This window comes from Physcomitrium patens, chromosome 21, assembly GCF_059467195.1.
Source record: "Physcomitrium patens ecotype Gransden chromosome 21, ASM5946719v1, whole genome shotgun sequence".
In the NCBI taxonomy this organism is placed as follows: Eukaryota; Viridiplantae; Streptophyta; class Bryopsida; order Funariales; family Funariaceae; genus Physcomitrium; species Physcomitrium patens.
This window is the reverse complement of record NC_143430.1, coordinates 5565902-5591250: the sequence shown is the minus strand read 5'-3', so window position 1 is coordinate 5591250 and position 25349 is coordinate 5565902. Positions and strand designations below refer to the sequence as shown.

Below are 25349 nucleotides of genomic sequence, written 5' to 3'. Positions count from 1 at the left end.
CGGAATACTGACAACTTGCAACTTTGAGATCAGAAAATTGGAGACGGCGTTGCGGTGTGCTGCTCACAAATGCCAGGCTCGTCGATCCGCCGGCGCGATGCGCGAAGAGGTGGATATGTAGGCAAGAGCCTGGCGATGACCCACACCCTAGATCTGGACCATGGGTTTTTGAAGAATGCGGCACAGGAGTTTCTGCAGGGAGTAACTCATGCCGCTAAGACATGGCTGCATACTGTCGGAACCTAACTTGGTTCGATCGCTGCGATGGAAACTCACTGCCTGATTCTACTTTCATACTGAGGAACTGTATTGGAGTAGCCAGGATATCGGTGAAGATCAGGCTTTTCTGCAGCTGCCGTGGACTTGGTGTTGTAGGGTGTGTCTGCGGCGTTTGACAGCCGCTAGGTTTCGGAAACTAGAGGATTACCGCGCCAGTGAAATACTTAATCAACGTGAACTGAAATGCTGTGTCAAGGATGATGCAAACTTGATGAAACTGGCAACTACCGAATTGCTGAGGTGTTGAGGATCATTAATGCAATGGCAGCAGATACCCTATCTTCAGCTGAGATTGAGGTTGGTTGGCAAAATCTCGGCTTCGTCTTGAAATAGAAGTTGACCTTGAGTGGATGGGAACCTTTGGATGGGTGAAGCGCAGCTGCGCCGCAGTCTGGGATCTGGTGGTTGTAGTTCTAATGCGAGTTGATGCAGCGGTTTTCTTGAATTTATGGCGTTGAATCCGCCACGGCAAGGTCTTCTGTTTATAAACCTCTCTAAGCAAGCGCAAATCATCGTCTCATGCATTTTGGTTCAGTCCCCGACTACTTGTGAAATCGTGCTTCATCTCAAGCTCCACTGCTTCTTCTGCATACACTGCCTTACTGCCATGGCGAGTATCCAGCACGGGATGTCTGCGGCCTTGTCGATTGCTGCGATGGTGTTGTTGCTACTCTTTGGTACTTCTCTAATCCATGGTATTTTAGTTCATCTTGTGAGAATCGAGTCAATTATTTTCTTGTGATCTTGTGAACTTAACAGTAACTGAATTCGATGTCTGTGGGGGGGTTTTCAGCTGGGGCTGCTGATGCTACGGCTTGCCCAAAGGGATACAAGGATTGCGACAAGAATTACAAATCCAATAAGTGCGAGACCAATACCCTCTCAGATATCAACAACTGCGGCGACTGTGGAGCCAAGTGCCCAGTCTACCCATACGCCACATCCACATGCAGGGAAGGCAAGTGCGTATTCACTTGTAAGGCAGGGTGGAAGAACTGCAACAACAAGTGGAGCGATGGATGTGAGACAGATGTGGGCAAGGACATCAACAACTGCGGCGGATGCGGCACCAAATGCAACCTTAACGTACCCTGGGCGACGACTAAGTGCAACAATTGCAAGTGTGAGAACACCTGCAAGGCCGGGTGGAAAGATTGCAACAAGGACCTGAAGGACGGTTGCGAGGTCGATGTCGGCAAGGACGTGAACAACTGCGGCGCATGTGGGACGAAGTGCAAGACCGTGCCGAACGCTTCAACCAAGTGCAGCAACCACAAATGTATGTACACTTGCAACTTCGGGTGGAAGAATTGTAACAATGACTGGACTGATGGATGTGAGACGGAGGTTAGCAGGAACATCAACAACTGCGGCGGCTGTGGGAGCAAATGCAACAGCGTAGTGCCGTATACTTCCACGAAGTGCAGCAACCAGAAATGTGAGTATACCTGCAAGGCCGGGTGGAAGGATTGCAACGGAGACATGAAGGATGGCTGCGAGACTGATGTGGGCAAAGACCTGAACAACTGCGGCGGATGTGGCAAGAAATGCAATGACGTCCCGAATGCTTCCACGAAGTGCAGCAATTACAAATGCGAGTATACTTGCAATGACGGCTGGGCGAATTGTAACGGCGACTGGACCGATGGGTGTGAGATTGATGTTACCATGGACGTTGACAACTGCGGCAGCTGTGGGGCGAAGTGCAACAACGTTCCTTATTCTAATGCCACTTGCAGCGATCAGACCTGTGTATATACCTGCGAGGAGGGGTGGGGCAATTGCAATGACGATTGGGAGGATGGCTGTGAAGCTGACCTTGGGAATGACATCGACAACTGCGGTGCATGCTCAACCGTGTGCGAGAAACCCAAATTCTTTGGCGGTGAAGCTAAATGCTCGTAAGACGTCTCGTTCCTGAATTCGTGACTTGTTGGTTCAATATGTTGGAGCTGGTGGTGCTTCGACGTTCCGATCTGATATTAAGTGTTGGTTGTTTCTCGATGGCAGGGACGGCAGCTGCGACAAGAGATGGTGCATCAAGGGAATGAAGTTTAGTGACGAGAAGAAATGCTGTGTCGAGGATTGGTGGCCCTTTGGCCTTGGTCACGGCGACAAGTAGAGGTTCTCTCATCTCTCTTCAGTCCCCAAAAAAATGGCCCCACACAGCTGCAAAACTCCTCGTCCAATTGGCAGCAATACGAAATATTGCAGAAGTTCCTCCGAGGGTAGTGTGAGCACTTGGAGCTCACCGGAGTTCATGAGAATGATTCCCAAACGTTATTTATTGAATTAGTCCTCTTCGACATCGATGAAGTGAACGGACATTAATACTAGGAATATTAACCGTCCGTCTCAACGGATACTTCTAATGACTGATTTTGTTACATTCGCAACTGAGATTATTTATATTCAATTTGGGATTTCAAAACCTCATGTGTCAAGTTCTATGATCAGTGTGTGATGCTCTCAACGGCCTTGCATGCGGATGTGATTTGAACGAATATATTTTAGGTTCTGGGATGCTAAAACTTTGAGTCAGTTGATGAAGCAGAGTGAGATATTGGGCCACATAATATGGAAATATGATAGTTGTCTTGTTTTAGGGTTGGAAAGAGTAGTTTGACCCAACACTTCCAAGTGCTGAAGGTGATACTATTTCATATATATATATATATATATATATACACACACACACACACACATTTTAGTAATTACTATTTAACATATTTAATGTATTTGCACGAAGACTTTCCAATCGGTTGTTAAGAACTTAAGATGAGCACCCTTAGCTCCAAGCTTCGCAATGCATTCCATCAACTAGTTGTTTCCAACACAAAAAATGAGCCAAAGAAAACACGATGGATTATGGCTATTTTCTCCGCTCAGACTTCAATTTGGTCTAGTTCGATTAGTTTGAAGAAGGTTTTACACGACTACAAAGTGACAGTATATTCATTGCGGCACATCTCGATGTTTTCAGAAGAAGTGAGTCTTGAGCATCAGCACCTTCAGCAAAATCGAGAAGTCGTTTGGAAAACAAAATTATCGTGAACAACTTTGGCGAATTGACAGTACTGAACAAGCTCATCTCTCAAACAGTTGCCCGGAGAGTGCGTAGGCCCTTCCAGTATTTTGTGTCTAGAATCTGCTGCTACATACCATCAACCTGAAGAGTGGAAGTTCTGCCGTGAATCTGCAATGCAATTTGATGGTCCGAATTCTCCCTAGAGCCAAATTTTAACTATGTGCAATACAAGGTTATACTGAATGGAAATCCAATTTCAATTCACAAGCAGGAAAACTATGGACACTAAGCACGGTCACAAGAAACCATGATTATCCTGTCCGAGTTTATGGTAGTCACGACTACCCAGTTTTTGTGAGGTCAAAATCCGGGTAATCCCAATGCTCCCTTCTCATAGTGTGGATCATGAACTAAGGGCTGAAGCAGAGCACATTGAGAGCTCATAAGATAGCCCTTTACAAAGACCTCGCAAATAGTTCAATAAGGATTTCGATTTGTTTAATTATTTAACTTTTCCAGGATTAATCCCACATGATAACAGACCTAGAGAACACACAAATGCAATACGACCTACGCCTTAACATAATCGCTGTTGGTTGATTCCCAAATGACGGTGCCATCGCAGAGACAGAGCTTCTTGTAGTTCTCACCAACGCCAGCGCTTCTTGCTATGACTGCAGCACTAATACCTGATTTCGATTTATCAGTATCCCCATAAACTACCAGCGCGCGGCCAATTAAATCTCTAACCTGCAGGTTTTCTTTGGTTCCAGAATATTCCGCGTTACCTTCACTGTTCACTTCAAGAACCCCGAAGTCACCTGCTGGCTGTAGGCAACAAAAAGAAAAGAAAAGAAAAAACAAAAATAATTCAGCTCGTGTTACAGTTGGTAAATCAAAGTATCTGTCCACATATACACCAAATGCATGTTTAAAGGATTAACGTCTAGTTTGGCATTCTTACAATTGAAATGAGACTGATCGAAATGGAACAACTCGGAATGAACCAAGAAACGGAAGAGGACATGAATTCACTAACCCATACAAGTATTTCAGCCGATTGTAGAAACTCGAAAACCGACATAAATCAAACAAATAGCAAGCTTCCAACAGCTCTCAACATCCAAAAAAAATTCTAACTTACGGTGCCATCGGCGGCTGGTGTCTCCGTTACGCCGCAATAGATCCGACCGGTGCTGGCAGCACCACGTGTGAGATCTCCGTACTCGTTTATAGACCATCCAACGGTGCCTTGAGGAAGACCGCTGAAGGACGCTTCAACACGTAACAACTCCATGCTCACTTGCGCAAACCTGACGACTCCATGAATCTGGGGACCCTTGAACTCGGCCACTGCTGCTGAAAGAGTAAAGTCTGTACAACTCACACAGGAAGGTCGATCAGAATCATTCTTGCCACTCCATATCCATCTTAGTATAGAGCCACAAATTGGAGTCCTTTAAAATCTCCCAAACAGTCGCCCACTTTCCAAGCGACTCTTGACAAACCTTGTGACAATATTAGCAAAGCTGATACCAAAGTTTTATTTGAGATAAGGTAAGAGGCTCGCTCCAACAGACGTGCCCATCTTAAGGCTTTACATATTTAAGACCTCTCCGAATAAACAAAAACTTACCTCGTTTCCTAGAATCATAAAGGAAAGTTAAGAAAAGCAAACACGATCGAGGTTATAATTACGTGGCCCATAGGTGCATTGGAAAAGAGCCACAGGAAATCATATCTCGAGATGATTAAACCGATCAAAGTCAAAGCAATCGCAGTAAACATCGGAAAAACGCTTCCCACGAAAATTTTAAGAATAACAAAGGAATGATAACTGCGATCCTTCAGACACAGAATAAGTTTCATATCTCTTATCTACACAAATCAATGAGGGATGCATCACATAATTGTAACGTGCCATGTATCACCAGACAGATTAGACCGCGCAACAGCATTTGCTCCGTCAAACACCTATAGGCATCACAGGTGACCAACCACAAGATATTGAGGTCCTGCCTGACGTGAACTGCTACAAATGGAATGCAAAGAAAAAAAATACGCAGCCTCAGTTACTGAAGGAGAATCTCTCAGCGAAGCACCCTTCGCACATGAGGTGCTTCAGCCAGATAATAGATCGGGATCAGCGCAATCTAACCCTTCATCAAGCTCAAAGGTATCAAGAGATGAGATTCCTGAACTGAGTACATCAGCAAATGAAGAACGGTTTGAAAGTCAAAGAGAAGAAGGATCACAAATACAAGAGGATAATGAACAAGCCCGGTTCATTGTTTCTCTAACAAACATGCTGCCAAAATTCATTGCAACAATTCCTCCATGCTTTGTTGGAGCCCGAGATAAGAGAAAACTAGACACATGGCTGTTCAAAGTCGAACATTACCTTGACTTGATTCAAGTAAAGACAGAAAGGTTGAGAATTAACATTGCCACTACTCTATTTGATGGGTTTGCTGCTGATTGGTGGCACAATCGAACAAAACATGTCAAAGAAGGACGAGTATCTCCGGTTTTATCCTGGGAGCAGTTTGTACACATCATGGAGCAAACATTTGTTCCTGCTGAAGCTAGATTCACCATTCAAGAAAAGCTTGCAGTCCTGAAGCAGACTGGATCTGTTCCCAGTTATATTGCCAATTTCCTTTCCCTAGCGGTACACTTTGAGAACTCAAGTGAATCAGAAAAGGTTTCACGATTCATAGACGGATTGAAACCGACACCCGCTTTCTATCTCAGCTCTAAAAAACCTACCAACATGCTAGAGGCAATAAAATTCGCAGAGAAATGGGCGTACACATGTGCTGAAGAAGGGGAAGTTTCACCTTGGAAGAGAAGGAAAGTTGAAACAAGATCGACATCCCCTTCCAAAGCGGATCGGCAACCTCCTCATGCCACAAATATTAACGTAGAGGGCAACAATCACCCAACTGGATTTAAAAGGCTTACAGAGGCTGAAATGATTCAATACCGAAAAAGGGGGTTATGTTTCAACTGTGGTGGACATGGACATACCTTCTTCCAATGCTCTCAAAGGTTCTTAAAGCCGAAGAGACTGCTTCAACATTCAAGGCGTGTTTCTCTAATTAGAGGCTTCCACTCTACAAATTTCGGTCTTCAGGCCCAAGTCTATTACAGTTCAGAATTGTAAATATGAATAAACGCGAGAGACACTCCCTGACATTTGGTTTGGTCTGTGATTCCCGAAAGCACCATTTGTTTGTGCTGATCAATTCACAAATTCCCGGACCCATCCAGTGATTGTATTACTGGATAATTTTTCAACTGAGCCAACTTTCCAAACGACCTTAACGAAGCTCCAGTAACCGACGAAAAGATATGACATCAATAGGTCAATAACGTGCGACACGGATAGGGCACACTCTTATGTGACTAAACCAAACACAGAACATCCAATTAACTATGTAAATGTCTTGAGATTGATGTTGACATACTAAATCATCATAAGTGTAATATAACAAACCTTTTACCAGTTTCTGTCAGATTCGTTTCAGGCATTGAAAAGTTAATTCACAATTATAATTATGTTGACATTCAATTCTTTCACTAAGCACCAAAAGAGCCTCCAAAACTTGAGCAATACATATAAGTTGAAGATGGATATGACCCTCCGATCATATATAAGTTAAAGACGAAAATGAAGGCCACAAAAGCTCATAGATGAATCAAAAGTACAAACACCAGCCCACAGATTCAATAAAACCTAGATAATAATTACAAAATTCAAAGAAAGTTTACGAAGAAACACTTACTTTCTGGGAGCCCTTGACCAATAAGCCGAGCCTTGCGTCCAGATTCTGCTAAAGCTGCTGTCAGGTCCTTCACTGTAGTTGTGCCCAAAACTCTAACTACTTGGTTTTCAAGATTGATGTCCACGGACTTCACACCTGAACTCGAGACGGTTATACGACTTGCATGAGTTTCAATCCTCAAGTTCCTTGAACAATGAGATCGTAGATTACTGGCTGCCTCAAGCATCGCATGAACCACGTAATTTCACGCTACCGTGTTCAGAATAGATAGAAAGCTTCAATTAATATATTCTAAAACAAGAACAATGAATACAGCCATGCACGTTACCAGTAAGGGGCTCTAATTTGGTGCGCACTGACTTGACGCACCCGTCGCACTCCATGTCCACCATAAACTCTGTCTGTGGATTGAAAATAAACTCCATGGTCAGTGGAACCAAAATCCGAATCAAAGAAGATACACCCAAGAATAGAAACTAGTATGATCAGGAACGCTTTTGCGATTGCCTGAAAGAGTTTCCTCTGAATATTGAAAGAGAGGATGACATAACAAAATAGCGCGAAAAAGTAGGGAAACTGAAACAACTTTGGGCATCTTCAGGCACTGAGCACTCTTATTGCTGTCTGATGAGTGAGATCTTTAATCAATGAACCATATTGTGACTGCTTCGGATTCATATGACCACCAAATCAAAATGGGCAAATCCTGAGACCGCCGAGAGCGTTACAATAGGGAGGCTTAGTGCGCGAGTTTCCAGCACACATAATTCTGAGATTCAAGAGAAGAATGTTGTTCGACTCTAACCATTAATTCAGGTAGTTGCACCTCAGCTCCTGCCCCCTTCATGCCCTGCCACCCCCAACCAAAATGAACAAGCAAGAACTACTTTCTTAGAGAAATATCAGGAGAAGGCATTGTAGTGCAATATGATGCCTCTTACAAAAGTTCCTGAGTTTCAAACCTAGATCCTGTCCACGCATTTGTCAACTTTCGCTCAAGCTACATCAAGGACAATCCTTCTTAAACCTTCTGATTCGCGGATTACAATTCCAGCTACAATGATAACGTGCCCCTGTTGTTTTGTTTGGAATTGAGAAGGAGCGCCAGCAGGAAAAAAACAAATTGAGGAATGAACCTGTCCTGGAGCCATTTGAGAGACTTCCGATGACGCTGTCGCCGCAACGGCTACCATCGCCGCTCCAGTTGCCAGGGGATACGCCAGCAGTGGACCTTGCAACAACTGCACGGATCCTAAGAAGCGATTCCTAAAGACGCGCGCACTCTGCTTTGGCAACACAGTCGTCCGCAATGAAGAGGACCTAGCATGGAACACAAGACTATTATTAAAATTTTGCACTCCTTTCATCCACTGCTATCGTTTAATTTCTGCAACGCCTTTGATAGACGTAGGAACATTCTTCAGTCTGCACAATCACTGTAGAGTTTTAAGATTGTACTAAACCTTAGGGTTTGTGTTCATATTCGCAGGGTTTGTAATAACCACAACTAGTGGAGCAAACCTGCATTAAATATATCAAAATCCGCGAGAAAAACACCCTAGTTAATTGCTGATGTCCACGAGCGGTCTGCACTCTCCTAGACGAAGCCCCGGTCAGTGTTAATGCACCTCAGCATTGCTTGATAACTTCAAGCCAGAGTATCTAGCAAAACTGGGGGTTTGACTACACGACTGTTCAATTTAAACATGAAATTCCCAAATCACAATCCATACCAGGCAAAATATCTCCGTCTAGGTAGATTGTGCCCTCACGAGTGGAATTTGAAAAACCATGAATGAGCTCATAGGTTTGATATAACTCTCTAAACCTCGAATCGTTAAAGGAAGGCGGAGAGATCATGAACACTGAAAAAGAAAATGACAAAAAACGAGGACTGCTCACAAAACTCGTATCTTAAATATTAGCCTGGAGTCCTGGACACAGGAGAATTCCCAGTACCTACGATAGGAATTGAAGGCTTTTATCGAAGGCACGACAGCTGAAGCTGCCACCGCTACAACAGGAAGAAGAGCCGGCAACCCTATCGCACGCGGAGGTGCCATGTAATCCTCTGCTTTAACTAGAAATGTAACACTACAACCACGAACCCGTTTCTCGAATGCGTCGGCGTCAAAAACGACTCCAGCGAGTATCCAGTGCTACTTCAAGATAAACCGGTCAGCTGGTATATGAAGGGATTGAAAAAAAGATGCCAGCTCCACGAAATTATGAAACTCGACAGACAAACAAAACTAATTCTGCTCACAACTTATGTATTTAGAAACTAATTGTAATGCTGTCGCTCGACTAGCAAAAAGTTTTGGAAGTCGGAGATATTCGTGGAATGGACAAACTTATCATTATCGACGTGATGTATGTTAAATGTGAGTTTCTACAGATGAATACAATTCGGCAATTCTTCCCAAAGAACTTAGTGGAACCTTGAGGGCATGGTTATGCTGTAAAGAACTTCCCCGAATGCCTTTCCTCAGACACGTGTGCCCTACGAGTCAGAGACTCGAATGAATTCTTCAATTTTTTAAATACTGAAATGAGTTGCGATTACACGAGCCTCCGACGGAATGCTCGGAAGGTGAACGATAAAGACGGTACTCGATAGTTTTGCGATGCTTCCGCCACAGCCATCTGTTAAACTCAAATTCGACATATGTCTGTTATGCTTTCATTTCTTCCTAGTTTGAACCTCTCTCATTGGCATTCTTAAACCCTTGCGCGTTCTGTACTCTAAATGAAAACGACGCGATAAAGCCGTCTACAATCCTTGATTCGATGCAGTGGATAGAAGCGATACACATGGTGAGGATGTTTTATAAACACCAGAACAGCATCACCACTATTCAATGTTGCATTATCAACAAGCGGAGGTATACCTCAACGAAACATTCAACGCCTCTCACGCTCTAAGAAAACCACCGCAGAACTCAATGCATGAACAAAGTCACACAACACGGAACTTCCAGATACACTAAACTTCGAGTGGCATGTCTGATGCTCGCAAGTTCTTTCACGCTCATCAAGAAACTTTGCTTCTCAAAACAGGTCTACGACAATTTGTGCAACAAAGTGCAGTGAACTAGAATATCAGTAATCTTAGCCATCAAATTCCGCAAGTTTCAAGATATAACCGACCTTGTGTGCACACAGCTTCTATGTCCCTCCCGAAATATGCAAAGCGTTGAAAGAAGGCTTCAAATCAACTTAAACAGAAATGTTTGATAAACGCTAGCTTCAGTTCACTCCACAACCTATAGGAGGAAGTAGCAACGTGACACAAGCCAAGCAAAATCTTATAACAAAGGCTATTTCTCTCTTAAAACTATTCACAAGGCTTGACTTAACAAGAATGTCAAGTTAAGGACAATTACCTTATATATTTTTTAATTTTTTTGTTTCTAGTTTATTTGTTTATTTCGATTTAAAAATTTAAATAGTAGACATTTAGATGACTTCATTCAAAAGATGTTTTAGAAAGTTAATACAAAAAAAATTACATGTTGGAATATATTGAATAGCTTAACAAAAGAAATTATACCATATTTGTATAGTTCTTATTAAAAACTTTATTATAGTGTGTTTTTTTTTTTTTTTTTTTTTTTTTGTTTTTTGGTGTGTGTGTGTCTTAAAATTTAAATATAGCTAAATTAATTTAGAGTTAAATTTTAGGATAAAAAAGAATTAAAAGGAATAGAAACAATAATTTAAAACGTTTAAAATATAAGGACTTTTCAACATATTTTCTTATATTAATGTGAAATAATAGAAGAAAAAGAATAGTATAATAAAAAATTAAAAACATCATGTTATTTAAATACAATGCACTTGATTAACTTATTCCTAAAAAATAACACACAATCATAATTAAATTCAATATCTATAAACTTTATTTTAAAAAAATATGTTATTATTAACAATTATAATATTTATACTATGTTACAAGTCTCTAGATTATATAGTTTTGTATTGTAAAAAAAGTTCAATATGTTAAACACTTTTGTATTTTTTTTTTTAAATATTATATATATATATATATATATATATATATATATTTGGCAGTTAGAAGAAGCTAGACACAACAATAGATTAAATCTATTTCTATATGGCAAATCTAGTAACAACTTGATTTCTTTTAGGTCAAAATTTTATCTCAAAATCTAAGTAATTACTAGTTCTATTAAAATTCTAATTAGAACAAAGGAACAATCAAGTTAATACTTAAATGAATGAAAAAAATATAAATATGTATATATAATTTTTTATTAAAAATAAATCTATTAAATAATACAATTTGATAGGTACTTTAAAATCCCATTGATAACTTATTAGCTACTCTATAATTGAATTTTATTTTAATATAATTTCAACTCTTTGTAATTTTGGATATTTTAGATTAATGAAAAGAATAAATATCAGAGCATTATAACACACAAAGAGTAAAAAGGTTTAAATGATAATAAAAAAAATATTGTTCATAATCTCTACCTTGGCCTACAATTTAATTGTGATGCTGTAGAACCACATTGTCAAAAATGAAGATGGATGAAAACAACAAATAAAAGATTTCTAAAGTAGTGATTAGCAAAGCTTTGGCATGATTTACAAACTATGTATATATAAATATAAATAAATATTAAATTTTTAGAGGATTAATCTTATTCAGAAAGCATTAATGATGTAACAAAATTTCTTAAAATACAATTGCTAACCTCTTTCTAACAAAGACATTTCCAATTTATTTGTTCTTAATTGATTATAAATAACAACAATAAGGCGGATTGATTCATAATATATGCATATATATATATATATATATATATAGAGAGAGAGAGAGAGAGAGAATATTTTTGTTTTGACATCAGAAAAGTGTACTCAAGGGTCCCACTTGCCGTCTTAATTCATTGAATCTTTTGAGGGCGTAAGTACGATTGGTATAAATAAAGTAATTAAACTGTAATGTACTAGTATATAATACATTCTAATTTTCTATTTTAATTATTTCAAAAAAGTCAAATATCCAAAAAAATAAAAAATTATTCATTTCTTTAATAAATCCATTCCATTCCAATTCATTATATTATATTTATTTATTTACTTTTTCAATATAGATATTTTTGCAATGTAAAACAAACCATAACCAAGCGTTCGAATTCCCATCCTAGTTCGTAGTGGGTTTCTCCAAAACACACACACTATGAGCGAACCGGAAAGGAAACCCCTTTTGATGAAAGAAAGAGAACAAAACATACACTCACACACAGAGGCATTAATAATTCCTTCAAAGGAAGTGGGGTTTTATTTCCACAGCCATTTTAGAGTCTGTTTCTACAGGTTTCCTATTGCTTGCTTGCTTGTTTGCTGTCCCCTACTTCCCAAATGAGAAGGATCTCACAGATGGGTCCTCTCATTTTTGTATACTAAATTCAAGCAATCGAAGTGTAGTCACAGAATTGCAGGGGATCAGTGCTCCAGGTTGCTGCAAAATCCTTGTATCTTGGCCTGTTTCCTAGAAAAATAGTGTCATTCCATGGATACATGAAGCTCACGTAGCTCCTGCTATTTTCTTCCACTATCGTTTGATTGCGCTGCTAGATTGGAAGCAAGGAATGCATTGTGCCATACTTATTTGATTTTGGTGTGATTTCTGGCAAAAAAAACAGGGTGGGTGGAGTTCCCGTTGTAGTGTGGGTTTTGGAGCGATGGCAGGCTCCGGAGGGGATGAGGAAGATGATGTTGCCGCACGGCGGGCTCGTGCTTTGTACACCGGCGTTGTGATGTCCATCACGCCGCTTTTGCACCTCAGCTTGCAGTTTCGCCGTTTGCAAGGCCACAGCCAGTACTGCATGTGGCTTGAGCGATTGGGCTACCCGTCTCGAAAGCGTCCGTCGGGGCTGCTGATCTGGTTTCACGCCGTCTCTGTGGGTACGTGTGTTGCGACGGAATTCTTCTTTGCGCATGTGTTGTTGGTGTTGTACTCGGCATCTGGGTACGAGACAAGGTTTTAACCTATGGAAACTTGAACCCTAAACCCTGAACTCTGATGACGGGATTTGGTCTATTTCGTTCGATTTTTGTGCTTCAATTACGGGTCTGGCTCTCTTCTTCTGTGATCGTAATGTGCAAACTCTTGCAAAATTTGCGTAATGGAAGCGGTTGCACGGGAAGTGGCTTAGGGGACGCGTTGATGTGTTTAATGCTTCCTACAGCATCCTCGATTGACCTTAGAAATGTATTTCTGGTATTGGTTTTGGTTGGTATAGGTATGTGCTTCAGAAGAGAAACAGCATATAAGCTTTACATGCCGCAGCAACTGTAACGAGACTGTGTCCTTCTTGAGATTGTCAATGTGTATTGGTGATGCACTTGAAGGGGTATTAACGAATCTTCATAGAGACATTTTGAGGAAATGCCTAAATCGTAGTGATGCTACTTGATCGCCGGCCCTTTCTATCCGTAAACTTGTCTTCGAGTGGAGTGTTTAATAATCTACTCCTATGAATTGCAGGAGAAGGGATATCGGCGATCCCCGTTATTTTGCACTGTCGAGACGCTCGTCCGTCCATCACAATACTAATGACCACCTCTACTGCTGCAGCTCAGTAAGTTTAACATTACAATACATTCTACGCAGCTTTTGAAAGTGCCTATCTTTCTTTCTGCATAAAATTTTGTAATTTGTCTATGTATGTTGCAGGAGCGTGAATCTGTGATGAGCTCAGTAATAAACGTGTTAAACTTCTCCTTGTGGTGTGTAAAGTTTCTTACAATTTTTGCTCACAGCTCGGTCTTGGAGCAGCGTCTTCCACCGGAAGTGATTTTACAGGTGAGTTTAAAGCTAAGCGATCTTAAGTATTTATGCTGGAAAAATTATTGGTGTTGTGATTGTTGCTTGGAGTTCTGCGCTGTGGATCCGACCGAGGATGTCGTTGATTTGCTACATGGTTGTGGATAGTACGGCAATGTCACCATTCTCATCAACATTTGAGAGTCGGAAAGCATAATTGTATTTTTGAATTATGACCATCGCACTCGTTCATGTTTTTTGAGCAGTTTGCACCAGTGGATACACCGACTGCTGTAGAAAGATTCTTGCTTCACTGGGCTCCCCAAGCAGCTATTTTCATGGAGAGTGAATTGTGGCCAACTCTCATCCTTCAATCTGCTGTTAAGGGTGTAAGTATTCATCATTCTTTCAATTCTGCATGCAATGTCAATCTTATGATAGACATCGCTTGACTAATTTGTAGTACCAGAAACTGTATTACATCCTTGTGGTTGGTTTGATGACCTTAGTATGATGAAGACAATATTCTCGGATGTAGTTTATTCTTATTTTTCAACTAATTACAAGCACTCGTGATTTTTAATCAGGAGAAAATCGTGCTTGTTTTGTTGTTTATTACTAGTCATCTAATTTCTAGCGCAATCTAATTCTGCAGATTCCTTTGGCCATCCTCAACGCACGTATGTCATTAAAGTCATTTGAGCGATGGTCAGCATCACCTATGAAACCTCTTGTTGCATCCATGCTCTCACGGTTCTCACTCATAGCCCCGCTGGTACTTTCCTTTTCAGCTACATGAGTACCTTACGAGACCAAATCTGCGATTATTGCAATTTACCATTGCTGTCAACTAAAATTTGCTATATTAGAAGATGTACTCACGGAACTACCTATAATTTCGCTCTTTGTAATGGAACTGAAATATCTTCATATTGTTGGAGATTAATATAATCGCTTTATATGATAGTTGAATTACACGATTTCATGTGTTCCGAAGGTTATATTTAGTACTGTCACTGACCTTCTTTTTCCTATCTAGAGCAACAAAGAGGCTGTTCGCTACCAGATTTTGGGAGCAGCTCCTTCTGTCATTCACTTTCTGGGGAACCTGAAGTACGGTGAGTTGTTTGTACTATGCTTGTTCGTCCCTAATTAGAACCGTGACTGTCTTTCTGGAATGTAAATGTCTTTTTGAATTGTGTCTTCTGAGGTAAAGCTTGCTTTTCGCAGTGAACTTGGGGTTGCTTGCTGTTGATCTGATCTAGTTGCTTTGGATTTGCAGCCTGTGCACTGGGGGATTCTAAGAAGGAACGTAGCGTTGGAATGACAGACATTGAGGCGCAACTTGTTGATCGTAAAGTTTGGCTCGCTGCGTCTACTCACGCAGAAGAAGAAGAAGGTATGCACGATTATCCTACTCCACAGAAAAATGTTAATTTACTCGAAATCATGTGTAATGGCACTTTCCTCTTCCTTCTTATACGATGCTCTTGGACATTGTAGAGGCTAATTTTATTTCATTTTAGATTTAATCACCTTCCAAGTGTTAAGCGTCAAGTCCACTGTTTCAGATCCACTCGAGGTTCATAAAATTACCTTTAGACGCACTGTTGATTGTTATAATGAGAACGTGAAAGAGTTTGTGGGATACTCGCAGCAATAATCAGAATCCACAAAGAGCTGAATAAGTCGGTTTCTCATCTGCTGACCATTATTGCCCCGAGGCAGCCTAGTCGTGGACAACACATAATGATTGTAAGTACATCTTCTTTGGTTTGTGGGACCAATGCTTTCTGTGTATACTTGATAAGAGGCCTCGTTTAATTAGTAACAATAAATGCAGCTGATCTCCAAAGCGGTGTCTCTGAATGGCCAGAGCAGAAATTGCAGCGACAAGGGTTCAATGTTGCAGTGCGTTCTGATGGGCAGAGAATATCGGGAAGTACCGATGTGTATCTGGTAGATATATTAGGTTTGTTTCTAAACAATCTTCACATCAAGATAGAGGTTGACACGACGCGTTCCTGTTTTTGTCGATTATTTGATGTACTGGCTGTATTGTGTATTGAAAGCAGTACTATCTTCTCGTGCGATGTTAACTTATTTCTTCTTGGAACGTGACATCAGGTGAACTCAATCATTTTTATGCAATTGTCCCAATCGCATTTGTGGGAGGCTCTCTTTTTCAAGGTTTAGCAGGCCACAATATTGCTGAAGCTGCCGCTGCAGGGTGTATTGTTCTGACAGGTACAGATTCAGATGATAGTGCAAATGCCTCACAAGATTACTTGAGCGATCTCATTTAACTCATCGAACAGTTCACCACCTCGACTATCTTGTCATAGCAACTTTTCTGGTACGGCACTGAATAGGTGGCTGAATGAAACATAAATGGTCGAATTATAGAAAAGAAGAAACTTTCGCTGATGCTGATCGCACCTAAATGTTTTGCAGGGCATCATGTTGGCCACTTTCAGGAGATGGTGTGGGAGATGCAGAAAATGTCACCCTTCTCTGTGATACAAGTAAGTGTATACTGGACTTCATTCTGGAGATTGTCGGTAAGCGTGATTGAACAGGTAGGCTTCCTGCTGTTCTTCCACGATATTGGTAACATGCATAACGAGTGCTGCAATTGTCTGCTCAGGTTAATGAGGACGGTTTAGTGAATACTCTCCGCAAATTTCTCACAGACGAGGCCTGTCTAGCTGAGAGGAGGGTGGCTGCAGAGCGTGCAATTAGTGCTGGAGCTAGTGGCGTTGTCACTCGAGTGTGGGAATCACTAGAATCGTATATACTTAAGAAAGCACTTGTCTAAGAAACTTATTCCTCACTTCAGTTTTAGTTTTTTTTTACCCATTATATCTTTTGTCCCGTATCTTTATCATCAAATTTCCTGTATTTTAGATGCAAATGAAACTCTCTGGGTCGACAAACTTGCCTTGCATGATTTTTGCAGAGAGGTGGTGTAAATTTTTGCAGAGAGTATGGCATATAGTTGTACCTTCTGATCCACATCCTCCCAACGTGTCAAAGGGGTAAATTAGTTAACAATTCTGGGAACTCCTAAGGTGAATGTATGTATATATATATATATATATATATAAATGTTCTACCCTTCCTTGAGTATTGAAAATGACTCAAAAAGCATGTAAATTACCATTTATGATCAACGAGGATGTAAACCCGCTGTATGTATCAGATAAAAAAGGTGCGGTGGGTCGTCTTCTCACCTTGTCACAATTTTCTTGTTGACTATTGCACCATCTAAAAGCCAAAAACGTCTTCATATACACCCCTAAATTTAGTCTTTCTCAAGGTATTCTCAAGACTGGATTTATCATCAATATCAACAAGCAGGAGGTGAAGTACCACATCAGATGCATTTCAACACATAAAATAAATTTGGAGATGTGAAGGTGGTTTGGTGATATCATATTATGCATGTACAATACGACCTTTCATGACTTAAATTGAAATGCACAGTCAAAAGATTTTTTCTACACATTGATTCATGTTTGTGAAAACGAACTTTCATGACTTAAATTGAAATGCAATCACAAGATTTTTTCTACACATTGACTCATGTTTGTGAAAACTTGATGAGTGCTTTGATAATTTCAATTCAATCATTTTAGTACTAATGGATTTGTGCATGAGATAAGATGTTTTCAAATTAAAATGTTGACCCCCGATCTTTTTTTAAAAATAAAGTAAGATAGACATTATTGCAAATGGGTTATGAAAATACAAAATTGCACTAATGCAAATCAATTCAACTCAATGCAAATCATGTTTTGATTCGAAAACCATGGGACAATGAACTTGAAGATGAGTAATAAAACGACATTGCTTGTACAACTACATTTTGTTTTTCAAATGGTTTTATATCAACAAACACTCTAGAGGTATACGAGAGAAGCAACTTCTTTGATTACAAAATGAAACCAGAACACTCTTTTAAACAAATTTCACAATTAAAAATACAATCAAACACTGTGGACTTTATGTCAGTTGTTCTTCAATTTCAATGGAATTTAGATCAACGAGCTCAATATTCGTGCTTGTAAGCACACCCATAATCAGGAGTAAAAAGTTTAAGCAATGAAATATGGTGCAGTGGGTCGCTCAGCTTTCGTTAAATTTTTTAAAGTAGAATGGACTTAGAAGCAGCCCTGAAGCTTTACCTTTAAATGGTAACATGTACATGGTTGTCTATTTATTATGGCCTCAAAGCAAAACCCAAGAGCTGGTTTCTTATTTTAATATATGCGGTATTAAATAAGAAACTACATCCATGTTCAAGGAATTCAACAACATTTACTCGTTGTCATCCACCCTACCATGCTAGAACTCCTAATGAAACAATCGGATTGTGGTTGACTCACTCGTGTGTTCAGAATACTGCCCAAAGTTCATAACTAATGTACAAGAAGATTGAACGTGTTGGAAGTAATATAGAATGGTGGGGTCAAATACATCGTTGAGAACTAGACTATGATCTTAATGTAACAACTACTAATGCAGCTCTCAATATCCCATATCAGCTCACCAGTCACGATTAATAGAATTAGATTACGTTAACAAAATATGTGAATCGTCTGTAGAAGCTCAATTCCATATGGCGTTCATCTTACTTTCATCCAACTAAATCCTAGATTCTTCTTAACCTAACCGCCACTTTAAATCCTAGCCACTACCTATAACCCTAGCCGCCACCTTGGTAACTTTCTTTTATCTTTTTGCTGCCCTTTGACCATTAGTAACTTATCTAATATAATAACTTTTACCTTCTAATTTATCCTCTATTTATTTTAATACTCATACTTTGCTATTGGTCAAAGGCTAATAAACCTAATCCCTTTGTCAATTTGTAATATCTATCTTTCACCAATGCTTTTGTGAGCAAATCAGCAAGCATGTCTTCCGTTGCACAATACTTCATATCAATTACTTCCATCTCAATCTTCTCCCATATGAAGTCATGTTGAATGTCAATGTACTTTGTCCTTGAATGATGCTTTGGATTCTTGGCAAAAGTAAGGCATCCTTGATTATCACACTTCATTGGAGTTGCTTCCAATTACACAAGTTCAATGTCTTCTAAAACTTGTCTTAGCCATATTGCCTCCATTGCACCATGACTTGCTACCATGTATTCCGCCTCTATTGTAGACCTTGCAATTGTTGGTTGTCTCTTGCAATTCCATGAAATTGCTCCCACTTCAACAAAGAATATATATCTTGTTGTTGAACTTCTATCATTTGTATTTCCAACCCAATTTTCATCACAATATCCTTGCAATGTAATACTATCAACTCCAAGGCACAATTTGAAGTTCAAAGTGCCTTTTAAGTACCTCAAGATCCTCTTAGTGGTTGACTAATGAATTGGTCAAACTTTAGATATGTGTTGACTTAAAACACTCACCATATATGCAAGATCCACCTTCGTACCAACCATTGCATACATAAGTGAGCCTACTGTTGCCTTGTATGGAACATCTTTGATTTCTTCTTCAACTTTAGCAAATTCCTCATCCATGAGCTTCATTAACTTCAAATTTGCCTCCAAAGGTGTTCCAATGGACTTGCACTCTTCCATGTTGAATCGTTTTAATACTTCTTCAATGTACTTCTTTTGGCTTAATGTAATTATTTTCTTAGCTCCATCTTTCACAAACTCTATTCCTAAGTAATAGTAGAGCTCTTCCAAATCATTCATTTCAAATTCTTTTGCTAGCTTTGCCTTCAACCAATGCATCTTTTTCAAAGTATTGGTCAAGATGATCAAATCATCAACATAAAGAATAACAATGAGCAAGAAGGATTTTGATTGCATCATATACATGGAATGATCAGCCTCTTTCCTCACAAATCCATCATTCACAAAGAAGATGTCGATATGTTGGTATCATATCCTTGATGATTGCTTGAGCCCATACAAGGATTTCTTCAACTTATGCACAAGGTATTGTTTGCCTTCTTCAAAAAATCCTTGAGGTTGATCCATGTAGATGTCTTCTTCCAATTCTCCATTCAAAAAAGCCATTTTTACATCCATTTGGTGCATCTCCAAGTCCATTGCTGCCCCAATTGCCACAATGGTTCTAATGGTGGTGAATTTGGCCACGGAAGCAAATGTCTCATTGAAATCAACACCAGCAACTTGTGAATAGCTTTTGGCAACCAATCTTATCTTATACCTCACAACATTGCCCATTGCATCCCTCTTTGTTCTAAATACCTACTTACAACCAATTGAACCTCGATTTGGTGGAAGTTGAGTCAATTCCCATGTTCCATTGTCCATGAGTGATTTGTACTCTTCTTTCATAGCATTCTACCACTTCATAGCATCCGTAGACTTCATTGCATCACATAAACTCAATAGATCAGTAAGAAATACAACATTGGCATATTCTATACGTACTTGAGGAAAAATGTGGTCCTTCCACCATTCACCACATTGTTTTCTATCTCTCAAAGGATATCTCCTTTTATTTGAAGAAGACTCAACTTGTTGCACTCTATGGTCACCTCCAACCTTCTTTTCTTTTGAAGATAGTCTTTTCTCACTCAAAGGTTCATAATTCTCATCACCATCATCATCAACATCTTCATGCTATTCATTGTTGGTCTTAGCAATTGTAGAGGCCTTCTTGTCCTCCTTCTTTGCCTCTTCATCTTCATTTCCACCTTTACAACCATCATTATCTTTGTCTTCTTTCTTCTTTATTGAATTTGAAGATAAGTCCATAAACACACCATTATTCCCACTTAGACACATCTCCAAGTACTCACAAGCACTCTTGTGCTCCAAAAACTCAATATTACGACTTTTGATGATGTTTTTAGTCTCCAAACACATGAGCCTATAAGCCTTTGTATCTTCACAATATCCAACAAACATACATTTTTTACCTTTTGCATCAAATTTTGATCTCATGCAATCTGGTATCTTTACATATGCTATGCATTCAAAGATCTTTATATAAGAAACACAAGGTTCTCTCCCACTTCAAGCTTCTTCTTGCGTCATTGATGTAAGTGCACTTGTAAGACACCTATTTCTTGTGTACACTGCATTTACCACTACTTCCATCCAAAACTCATGTTCAAAATATTGTGCATGAAGCATACTCCTTGCCATCTCCACAATGGTCCTATTTGCTCTTTCAACAACTCCATTTTGTTATTGAGTGTAAGGAGTGGAGGTTTGTCTTGCAATACCATGCATCTTCAAGAAATCATTGAATTGCTTTGACATATATTCACTTCCATTGTCCGTATGTAATACCTTCATTTTGCATTCACATTGCTTCTCCACAAGTGCCTTAAATTCCCTAAACCTTGTGAAATACTCACTCTTAACTTTAAGGATGAAAATCCAAACCTTCCTTGAAAAATCATCAATGAATGTAACAAAATATCTTGCACCTCCTATTGATGGCATCCTCATAGGTCCACAAACATCAGAATGGACAATTTTCAATAACTTGATTGCTCGTATTGCAGCTCCACTTGGAAATGAGACTCTTTGTTGTTTGGCTTCAATACAATCTTCACAAGCAAGTATCATAGCATTGTGGCTTATATGATTAAGATCTAAGCCACTTACTACGGATTGGAGCTCCTTCATGCTCTTCACATTCAAATGACCAAGGCGCCGATGCTAAATGCCAAACTTGTCTTGATCTTGAGGAAATTCAGCAAATGCCACCACTTCAACTCCATTCACCTTCTTACACTTGATGAAGTAGAGGTTGCCATCTCTAAAGTCCTTTGCAATATGATCTCCTTCCAATGTCTTCACAAAACATCCATTCTTATCAAATTATACTTTACAACCATGTGAAATAAGTTTATTCACGGAGAGGAGATTTTTCTTCATCTTTAGCATATGTAAGACGTCCTTCAATCTGATCATCTTGGTTTGGCCTTTCATAACAATCTCTATAAAAATGGAGCCCATTTCAATAGCTTGTACTATGCCATTGTCTTCTATGAGGATATTTTCTGTTGAAATCTCTTCATAAGTGTCAAATGAATACTTATATAGAGTCATGTGCTTGGTGGTACCAGAATCAATGATCCACTTGGACATAGAAGCCATAGAAGTGTCTTCACTTGTAATTAATGCATAATCATCACTTCCATATTCATCACGAGCATTGTTTGTACTTTCTCTATTTCCTTTCTTAGCCTTGTAGCAATTTTGAGCAAAGTGACTTGGTTTTCCACAAATGAAGCAAGTTCTCACATTGCCATGTTAGTTAGAATGACTCCCCTTGCCTTGTCTTGAAAAGAGAGCCGAATCCTCACTTTGGGGCTCTTTTTCTTTCTTCTTGGTCACTTCATGGAGAAGTCTTGCCATCACATAATCCATTATGAGTTCTTTTAGCTTGATGGACTCCAATGCCACAATGAGGTAGTTGTAGGACTCGGAAAGGCTTATAAGTAAGGTCATGACAATATCACTCTCTTCTAAAGGCTTGTTAACAATTGCAAGTTGATTAGGAAGGGCCTTTACCTTATTAACATGAGCCATGAGGTCTTCACCTTCTTCCATCTTACAAGTGAAGAATTTCCTCCTTGTAAAGATGATATTGGACAAGTTCTTCCTCTCATATATATTACAAAGAGTCTTCTATGCTTTTGCTGGTCGTTTACAAGAGATGATGTGAGAAAAATTGGCTTCATCCAAATTGGTGGAAATCATGCCAAAAGCCTTCTTTTCATGTCTTGTGAAGTTCTTTCTTTCTTTAGCATCAGCATGCGTGCTTGGAGGCTCTTCACTTTCATCTATAATATTCCAAAGGTCCAAAGTTGCCAACAAAAGCTCTATTTTGACCTTCCAATGGTAGAAATAGTCACCTCTAAACTTTTCAATCACTCTCAAACCTTCACCCTTACTTGAAGCCATGTCTTAGAAGAGGTCTACAAAAAAATATCAAAAAAAAAGAGTCTCCATGTGCTTAAAATCAACAAAATAATTTTATACTAGTAAAATCTCAGAATGCCCTCTTGTGAACAAATAAATTTTTTTTCACTCCAAACACTTCCAAATCAACTTTTGAAGCTTCTAACAAGTATGTGAACTCCAATCAACCTCACCATAAAGTTCTTCCACTCATAAAACTCACTTTTTCACCACAACACCAAAGACACTGTCAAGGTCTTTGTATAAGGTCTTAATCACTCAATCCTAGGAATTAAGAACCTTCAAACTGATGTTAGAGATCTATAAGGCCCAAATCAGAACCTCCACAAGTCAAAACACAAGATTATATCATACAATCTCTAACATTAGCAAACACCATAAGATCTATTCCACACAAGAACAACAACCAGCAAATGACTTCAATTTACTTGAATAATACAATAAAGTGTGTGTGGGCCTATAAACTATTGAAGAAATACAATAAGTAAGACACAAATAAGTAAAAAATAGCAAGGTTAAATACAAGAGAAGTGTGGAATGAGATGCCTCTCACTTCCGACACCCTTTACTTATAGGTCGAGGTTACATCTATTTTGGCTAGCATTCATCTTACTTTCATCCAACTAAATCCTAGATTTCTCTTAACTTAGCTACCACTTTAAATCCTAGCCGCCACCTATAACCCTAGTTGCCACCTATAATCCTAGCCACCACCTTAGTAACTTTCTTTCATCATTTTGCTGTCCTTTGATCATTAGCAACTTATCTAAGATAATATCTTTTATCTTCTAACTTATCCTTCATTTACTTTAACAATGAACTAAGGTAGTTATAGATTCTGTCATGGAGATGGATGCAAACCATCTCTTCGATCGAGTGACTGCCAGATTAGAGTGATTATTTTGTCTTGGTTCAGCCCGACCTTGGCAAAGTTGGCCGTCAGCTGATCCACATTCATGTTGGCCGTGGATAACCCAACAATGGCTTTGTCCGTTGATAAAACAACTCCGTTGTGACATCCAGCAAGCACTGTGTAGAATGGCCCTCCGCTCAGTCTTACTATCAGGGACTACAGATGCTAGGATGTCAATGCACAAAACAGTGCAGCGGCACAACCTCTCCAATTCTACCTTAATGATATCTATACCACTGAAGCCCTCTAGGCTAGCATTGGGAGGAGCTATTCTTTTTGTTCCTCATCCAACTAGAAGCATGGATGCATTGCAATCCTGCATGCATAAATTCAACATCCATTAACTTGTTAGTCGAGCTCACTTCATTAGTGGACTTCAAAGGTTGCTTGACTTTGAACTCCTTTCACTTCTAAAAATACTCCATAAAATAGAGTTATTTTTTTCTTAAGACAATTTCAAAATAGTCTCACCAAGTTCTCCCTTAGTTCTAAATCAAATTGGATTTAAATTGGGATCTCGTCGCATTGCAGTCCAGAGTCATGGCACGGCTCTATGTCGTGGTGTGACTTCTTGTCGCAGATACTTGGAGATCATCTTTTGATGATATTAGTGACTTAGGAGATGACTTTTGATTCTTATTCAAAGCCTAAATTGTACTTTTAGATCCTAAGGAAGAGGAACCGTGGGACCTCATTTCAAGGCATCTAAAATTCATCTCTATGTTCCAATCTCCCTCACAATATGAACCTTGGGTAAAGTTTCAAGGCACCTCGAACTCATCTTTAGGGCCCAATGTCCCTCACTCCACATAGTTCCTCTACACAGTATGAACCTTAGGTGAAGTTTCAAAGCACATCAAACTCATCTCTATGTTTCAATGACATTCAATCCACCTCCACATAATATGAACCTTCGGTGAAGAAGGTGGCCCTCTCAACCTCTCCATTTCCACCTTGTTGTAGCACTTCTATAGGCATTGGAGGTATTTTGGCTCACAAAATACTAACATCTTTTCTCTATACAAAATGTTTAAGCAAGCAAGTAAGAGAGCCAAACTTTTCAATTCTCACACCTTCCTTTACTTTAAAAAATCAATTTCTTTATTGATACATAATTTAATATTTTGTTTAAGAGGATAGTTTTTATGGAAATTTATTTCTAGCGGATGTCTTATACTACATCTTTTCGTCCATAGGTAGCTTGAAGTCTCTTTTCTACTTAGTCTCAATTTTATTCTTTCTTTCTTTTAGGAATTGAGGTTTTCTTATTGATTTGTTGAAATGTGACACTACTCTTTTCTTATGTTTCTTGTGTAACTTCTTTTTTATCTTCAACTTTTTAAGTTCTCTCAATTCTTTGATTTAAAAGTTTATATTTTTTTGTATGAATAATAAAGACTTACATCCTTATTTAGACTTTGCCATGGTTATTGAACTCCTTAATTAAGACCCACCTTGCCTTATTTTCCTTTCCTACCATATAGAAGTGACTTACAATCATTCAATGAAAAATCCATTTAGAAAAAATTGACTATTTAGATCTAGTTGCTTAAAATCTTGTATCTGCTATGTATAAGCTTCTTAAGTTTTTCTTCTAC

The 25349-nt window shown here is 39.2% G+C and overlaps 3 protein-coding genes across 5 annotated transcripts; 2 read left to right on the top strand and 1 right to left on the bottom strand.

Annotated features, from left to right (window-relative positions):
- Nucleotides 1-628: 628 nt before the first annotated feature.
- Nucleotides 629-2710, top strand: LOC112274022 (uncharacterized). The gene is made up of 3 exons (XM_024503153.3): nucleotides 629-956; nucleotides 1073-2180; nucleotides 2290-2710. Exons 1-3 carry the CDS (start codon nucleotides 728-730, stop codon nucleotides 2399-2401), a joined length of 1449 nt encoding a protein of 482 aa, XP_024358921.1. The 5' UTR covers nucleotides 629-727; the 3' UTR covers nucleotides 2402-2710.
- An 830-nt stretch (nucleotides 2711-3540) lies between these two features.
- LOC112274222 (copper chaperone for superoxide dismutase, chloroplastic/cytosolic) lies at nucleotides 3541-9244 on the bottom strand. Its single transcript, XM_024503499.3, has 7 exons — nucleotides 9055-9244; nucleotides 8232-8415; nucleotides 7901-7945; nucleotides 7424-7496; nucleotides 7096-7230; nucleotides 4452-4681; nucleotides 3541-4135 (listed from the first exon to the last, which is right to left on the bottom strand). The coding sequence occupies exons 1-7, from the start codon at nucleotides 9156-9158 to the stop codon at nucleotides 3878-3880; spliced, it is 1029 nt and encodes a 342-aa protein (XP_024359267.1). The 5' UTR covers nucleotides 9159-9244; the 3' UTR covers nucleotides 3541-3877.
- Nucleotides 9245-12378: 3134 nt separating this feature from the next.
- Nucleotides 12379-17051, top strand: LOC112274221 (putative 3-deoxy-D-manno-octulosonic acid transferase, mitochondrial). 3 transcript variants are annotated; one of them, XR_002967347.3, is made up of 13 exons: nucleotides 12379-12582; nucleotides 12771-13032; nucleotides 13616-13709; nucleotides 13891-13933; nucleotides 14161-14283; nucleotides 14550-14669; nucleotides 14934-15012; nucleotides 15177-15293; nucleotides 15552-15649; nucleotides 15776-15866; nucleotides 16022-16250; nucleotides 16349-16419; nucleotides 16542-16841. XR_002967347.3 is itself a non-coding variant. In XM_024503498.3 (13 exons), exons 2-13 carry the CDS (start codon nucleotides 12810-12812, stop codon nucleotides 16710-16712), a joined length of 1350 nt encoding a protein of 449 aa, XP_024359266.1. In that variant the 5' UTR covers nucleotides 12379-12582; nucleotides 12771-12809; the 3' UTR covers nucleotides 16713-17051. The 3 variants fall into 3 exon arrangements, 2 of the variants coding, with proteins under 2 accessions (XP_024359266.1, XP_090102053.1); XM_024503498.3 differs by having other exon boundaries at nucleotides 16022-16141; nucleotides 16542-17051; XM_090245927.1 differs by having other exon boundaries at nucleotides 12517-12582; nucleotides 13805-13933; nucleotides 16022-16141; nucleotides 16542-17051.
- Nucleotides 17052-25349: the final 8298 nt, after the last annotated feature.

Bases quoted from the DNA above. Each gene is read 5' to 3' on its own strand.
- LOC112274222 (XM_024503499.3), bottom strand. From the start codon at position 9,158: ATGGCACCTCCGCGTGCGATAGGGTTGCCGGCTCTTCTTCCTGTTGTA. The intron at 7,946-8,231 runs GTTCATTCCTCA...TGGGGGTGGCAG, and splicing joins CTCAAATGGCTCCAGGACAG to GGCATGAAGGGGGCAGGAGC. The intron at 7,231-7,423 runs GTAACGTGCATG...TCTCGAGTTCAG, and splicing joins CAAATTAGAGCCCCTTACTG to GTGTGAAGTCCGTGGACATC.
- LOC112274022 (XM_024503153.3), top strand. From the start codon at position 728: ATGGCGTTGAATCCGCCACGGCAAGGTCTTCTGTTTATAAACCTCTCT. The intron at 957-1,072 runs GTACTTCTCTAA...GGGGGTTTTCAG, and splicing joins GGTGTTGTTGCTACTCTTTG to CTGGGGCTGCTGATGCTACG. The intron at 2,181-2,289 runs GTAAGACGTCTC...TCTCGATGGCAG, and splicing joins GGCGGTGAAGCTAAATGCTC to GGACGGCAGCTGCGACAAGA.
- LOC112274221 (XM_024503498.3), top strand. From the start codon at position 12,810: ATGGCAGGCTCCGGAGGGGATGAGGAAGATGATGTTGCCGCACGGCGG. The intron at 13,934-14,160 runs GTGAGTTTAAAG...TTTTTTGAGCAG, and splicing joins CACCGGAAGTGATTTTACAG to TTTGCACCAGTGGATACACC. The intron at 16,142-16,348 runs GTACAGATTCAG...AATGTTTTGCAG, and splicing joins AGGGTGTATTGTTCTGACAG to GGCATCATGTTGGCCACTTT.